Consider the following 6,000-nt stretch of genomic DNA (forward strand, 5'->3'; position numbering starts at 1 on the left):
CAGTATAGGCAAGAGGTCTGGAAAGACAGAAAACTGACCTCTTCTGAATTTGTCATTTTTCTGCTTACAGAGCATCATCAGAGACTGCCTTATGTGTAGGTGGATTTTGGGTTTGGGATTAAAAGAATGGCCATTAGAAGATGGGAGTAGGCCAGACCAGGCCTTTGCCTTTCTATTGTAAATCTGTTTGCCTTTATATTGAATATACTTCTAGACAGTGTCCTTGGCCTAATGTAATTCTGGAGCTGGAGAGCATGAGAGGGTTTTTTTGGTTCACTGAATTCTTTGACAAGTATTTCTTAATTCACATTGTGTGGAAGGAAAATGTGTACATAAATCTAAACCAAATGGGCGTGTTTCAGATGGTGTCTAGACAAAGCTACGTTGTATGATAAATCATTGTCATAGACAGTGGTAGGAAGCTGTTAGAAGCACACTTCTGTCACAAATAAGTAAAATGCATTTTGAGGATTTTTCACCACATACATAATAATGTTTAGGGAAGACAGTTTTGTCATTTTTGTAGACATCTGACATCTGCTCTAGAGATGCATAACTTCTGTATGGAAACCTGTGTTACAGTGATACGAGGACAAGTATAACTTTTACCAAAAGTGAACATGCCTTCAGGATGAGCATAGTCTCCTTGTAGGGTCCTTGTCTGAAATTCTTTATTTTACTGTACTTACAGTAAGTTTATAGGTGTGGTGCTACACAGATACAAGCCTTGCTTCACTGAGCAGTGCTAGAGAAGGATGGTAAACTGGTCAGGTCCTCCTTAACGCTTTGTGTGACATTTTGTGCTTCATATCAGTTGTTGAGGGTGTTTTGGGTGCATGCCCAATCAGTTTTGTGCCTGTACATTCAGATGAGCCAAAAAATAATTCAAGTAACAGAAGTTACTTTCCTGATATTCAGGTGCTTAGATTCTTATTTCGACATACACAGCAATTTCACTGAAAAAATGCTGCTCTTTTGAGAATTCAAATTTTTGATAAAATATTAAATACCTGTGGTTGCAAGATTTAACAGCATGTGGAGTTATGGAATCTTGCAGAAATAAGATCCAGCATCCTAGATGTCTGTGGGAAGCCCAGTAAGGAATAGGTAACCTTTGACTAATGCTGAAAATGGAATAGAGGTGACTGGAAGGGATTGATTGAGTTCCTGTCTTCTCAAGTTACCTTTAACAGTACTTCTGAGTAATTCTGGTTTTGACAGCAAATCACTGTTAGCCTTCTGTTCTATCCCTGCATGACTTCTGATATTATGGGCTTGGGTAAAGTTGTTGATGCCAGTTTTATTTCTATTCTGTCACTTGGAAAAAAGTATAAATAAATAAAAGAATGGGGAGGAGAAGTCTTGCCTAGATTGCACAATTTTTAAAGGAAATGCGTTGAGCCATTTCATAAAGCACTAGGATTTTCTGGCACCAGAGACCACTTTAGAATATGATTTAGACTGAAATTGACAGTGATGAGAGGGAAAAATGTTGGCATTGAGTATCTGAAATTTAAAAAAAGAAAAAGGAAAGAAAGGAAAAGACAGGAAACTGAGGAATGGAGAATCATAGAATCACAGAATAGTTAGGGTAGAGTAGTTAGAAGTGTAATTACTTTTGAGAAATACAGCATTTAATCCTACTTCCTCAACTGGATGGTAACTACTAGATAGTCAGCTCCATTACTACTTGACTGAGCAGTCAGTCCAGCATCTGGGTTTTGTTAAGAGTACTGTAGCTTTGAGCAGACTCAGTTACCGGGCAGAAGCTACACTATTTGATATTTGTTTGAATTGTTTGATATTTTCTTTCAGATTTAGCACCCACTCCTACTCACTACATGACTGCTGTTGGATTAGGGTCAGTTGCTACTGTCTGCCTTATACTGTTTCTGACATTCTCAGCAGCTCGGTATGTATTGTTATGAACTCCAATTTCATAGTCCTTCTGCACAAGGCTTACGTGTTTTTCTTGCCAATCTGCTTGGTTTAGACTTATTAGAAACTATTATCATATTAGAAGCTATTATCAAAAGTTCCTTCAGTGGTGCGAGCACTGCCATTGCTTAAACTGATGCCCTCTGATGTACTTTTCGTATAATAAGAGCCGATTTCTAGTCTTTCCAACTTTATTCAAAAGGCCTAAAAGGACAGGTTTTCAGTAGCAGTTGATCTTGGACACAATAAAAAGACAATAAAGGACACAATAAAAACATGTTAGAACATGAATTGATTTATTTTTGTTTTGTGATCCTTCATGCAGTAACTTTCTAACTGTCTTTCTTTCAAAGGTAAGACAAGTATGTGCCTATAAGTAACCATGAATGTCTGTATGTGTGAAATCTCTTGACTATGAAGTATGTCTTTGACTTTGACTTTAAAGTACGTCTTCTGTTTTAATATGAAGACCACTCTTGGGAGCTGGGAAGTATAGAACAATGATCAGTTGAAATTTTTATTTGGCATTCTGAAATAAGAGCTAGTCTTCTACAGGGCTGGAGAAAGTAGAATTATTTGGATTGTCTGTAGTTGTCTAAATTTCAAATCAGTTCTTACAATCTAGATTTCAAACTAAAGATTCCATGGTGTCTGTCTTTTTGTAATTAAAGAGAGGAATCTCAGGGTTGCCTTGGCAATAGGATCCAGTGGTAACTTGAGCTTGCAGTCTTACTTGTTTTGAGTTTTTTAGAAAAATATTGTCAGATTCAGTTTTGCCATGTGAGGCAGAAGGACCATTAACTAACTGCCTTTGTGTCTAAACCAGCACACCTGGCAGAGGGAGGGCTTGTTGCAGGAGGAAGGGCATCCCTGGGCTGTCATGGTCTGAAAGGCTCCTCAGTTATTACAGTTTCTCTTGTGAAAATTCATCAGAAGTATAGAAATACTTGATGCTAATTGGTGTTAGATCAATTAGCATCACAGTGATTGGAAAGCTATTTAAGATAATAGACAGTACTAGAAGATTCACGTGTGAATCTAAACTAGTTGTGAGTGAGTGTAGAGAAAATTAGGTACTGAATTTCCATTTTGGTCTTCTTTTAGAAGGAGTGAGAGCAAAAAAAGACCCATACTCAGGGAGCTGAGTATGTTGAGTACATTTGACAGGAGTCATGCTGTAATGTAGGGTAATGTTGGGGGATGTGACTTGATAATTCAACAAGTATCTTTTAGGCCCATGTTCCCCTGTACAGAAAAATCCTTGGATCCGTTTGCCCATTTTAGAGAATATCAGGCAGAATCCTTTGCAGAAATTAAAGCTGCCCCATCTCAGTAGGAGGCAGAGAAGGAAAATCCCAGATGTTAGTCATGGGATTCACAGTGCTTGCAAGTAGATGTAATGTTGATAAATAAAAAATACTCTTAGTTTTAAATAAGCATCAGTTTCATGCATTTCTGATTAAGAACATAATTTGAAAAAAACATGCAAAGTCAGCCTTTTGTCCTGCCAGTTGTAAAGCCATGGCCCTGTTTTAGGCAGTGTACTCCAAGAAGGATGTGGCCCATCAGGAGAAACAGAGGAACTCAACAAGAGAGAGATGAGATCTTTCTGATCTAGCTGTGACTAAAAATGTGCTAGTAGGTTGCCTAACCTGGCAGAGAAGAGACTGCCAAAAAACACATGATAAACGAGTATACAAAAAGCCATTATAGAAAGACCAACTTCCTCCTGTCCATATTTCCTGTGATATGTGTACCATCCATGGGCATTATACCTGTGTGCTTCTGAACAGTAGGAGGAGGGGCATGGGAACAGATTGCTGTGAATGCTGTGAGACTTCGGCTTCTGGGAGTCTGCAAGAGCAGGTTAAACATAGTCAGGAATGACACAGCTACAGCTGGTCTTGCCATGGCATCGGGTGAATGGTCTTGGATTATTTCTTGGCATCCCTGTAAGCTTTCCTGTTCTGCAGCTTCTGTCACAGAAAACTGCTGTATTCATCAGCTTGCCACATGTCTGCCACCTCAGGGGTTATATTACCACAGTGGGACAGATTGTGAATTCCTACTGTGATGATTGCTGACAGCAGTTTTAACTGTTCCTCAGTGAGTAGAAGTCTGACACTGGATTCACAAAATGCACAGCCTGACTACTGAAGTCCTTAGATATTATGAATTTTTTCATTAAAAAAAAAAAAAGCGTTAGCCTGTAGTTCTTATTATTAAGTTGTTTTGTCACATTCTCACTTACTTCATTCCTCTTTTAATTCCTTTTATATGTGATGCCCATAAGGACAGTGCCAAAACTTCAGCTTTCTGGAGTTCTGCACTGGACATGATTGTTGTCAATGCCAAGGGTAATATAGGTCAGGTAGTGATCAGACCCTATGGGAATGCTTCCTACCCATCTTGCGCTAGCTGTAATATTAAGAATTGATACCAGCAACCTTAGGTCTTCAGAAAACTTCAGAAACTCTGTTGTTTATCTCATCACTATGAATGATGCAAATTCTCTGTCAGGTCAAGAGTTGAGTCTTGAATGTTTTTTAACTATTTTCTTTTAACTGGGTTTTTTTCTCATTCTCCAGCTCTTATCTCCACAACACAGTGAGCTCCCCACCTGCTGCTTTAGCCTGCGAAGCTGTGTATTTATCTGCCACAGTGGACACATCACAAATGGGGATTACATCGTCATTCCTAGAGACTGAAAATGTGTCTCTTCTCTGAAGTGTTAGCCCCTGAAGTCAGCATAGAGAAAATGCGCTCTTCTTGCTAAAGCCAGCATCTGATGAATATAGATGTATCTGCATAGCATATAGATACTACAGCACGGGCAGTTAAAATGTGTGTTACTGGAAGTGAGATATTTATTGTCTCCCCTTTTTCCAGGTGATGTGGTATGTGAAAGAGAATCTTCCTTCACAAACAGGCTTGTGTCAGGGACATTATCATGCATCCCGTGCGTTGGCCAAAGGCTTTCAGCTATTACAGCTACATAATGTAATAATGCCTGATAATGAGTGTCTGTATTGTACTTTATTACATGAATAATCTCCTGATCCATTTGAGACTGTTGTGAGGATCAACTGCTACTTCACATACTTTAGGACACATAAACTGGTCCATTATGAGAAAAATCACAGATTAACACTTATGTCAGATAAAGTGCCTATTGTATTTCCAAGTATAAAGGTAGATGTTCATCAGTCACTTAGAAGTAATAGTACTTCAGTAATAAGTACAGAGTTGTTAGCCATAAAGTTGTCACATTCAAACAGTGTCAGCAGTAAATATGTTCCAGAGGCATTGCAATCATTGCTCATAGCAGTTAGCAATAATTGCAAATAATATACCAATCTATAAAAATGCAGTTTGCTGAAAAGTTGAGTAGCCTTAATGGCATGTGAAACTAATTTAAGTAAGGAGCTACCTGTGATAAATGCAATTTTGTTAATATCTGTTCTGTAATTACTTCTGAGTAGAGTCATTAAATCATTATCTGGTTAATGAGCTGGTGTGTAACATCTGGTTAGAGTCACTTAATAAAGTACAATTAACCAATTTCCTATGTCATATTCCCAGTTAATATTTTTTCCTTCTGTAAGAAAGAATCAAATCCCTTTGATTATTTCCACTCCTGATCAGAAGTTGCTTTGAGATATATTAGCAAAATCATTCTGTTAACTGGTGAAATAAAGAAGCAAGAGTTTTGGTTTTTAGTTAGTTTTTTTCATTTTTATTTCCAAGTTATGTTTTGTGTGTTTTCTGTTTGAATGTTAATAATCATACCCATTTTTGGAATTCTGAGTGTTCCCGCTTCCTGCTGGCTTTATAATTTTAGACTGGATGTGTAATTCCCTTTTTGGTGTGTTAGAAGGGTATTTTAAAGCATAACAGCAGACTTCATAGCAGAGAGGAATTACAATCAAAGTTACATGAGAGAATTTTTAACTGCTGTAGCTATCTGGGGGTTCTTTTTCAGATCTGGGCAGATATAATTTCTGTTAGCCAGCATTTCTACTGCTTACTAAATCTTCCTTCAAGTTCAGAAGTTTTCTGTAG

General features: G+C 37.9%; 1 protein-coding gene across 6 annotated transcripts in view; it reads left to right on the forward strand.

Moving 5' to 3' along the window:
- SUSD1 (sushi domain containing 1) overlaps positions 1 to 5,657 on the forward strand; it is a 44,601-nt gene extending 38,944 nt beyond the window's left edge. For 5 of the 6 annotated variants that reach the window (XM_061455141.1, XM_061455145.1, XM_061455138.1 and 2 more), the window contains one exon: positions 4,527 to 5,657. In XM_061455141.1, coding sequence (XP_061311125.1) covers positions 4,527 to 4,646 — 120 coding nt within the window. In that variant the 3' untranslated portion in view covers positions 4,647 to 5,657. Of the gene's footprint in view, positions 1 to 1,815; positions 1,913 to 4,526 lie in introns of all 6 variants that reach the window. The other variant, XM_061455146.1, reaches the window with a different exon arrangement.
- The last annotated feature ends 343 nt before the right edge of the window (positions 5,658 to 6,000 follow it).

The sequence above is a fragment of the Pezoporus flaviventris genome, unplaced genomic scaffold, assembly GCF_033815535.1.
Source record: "Pezoporus flaviventris isolate CSIRO_AGI_PZ_B2104156 unplaced genomic scaffold, CSIRO_AGI_Pfla_v1 ptg000018l, whole genome shotgun sequence".
Taxonomy (NCBI): domain Eukaryota; kingdom Metazoa; phylum Chordata; class Aves; order Psittaciformes; family Psittacidae; genus Pezoporus; species Pezoporus flaviventris.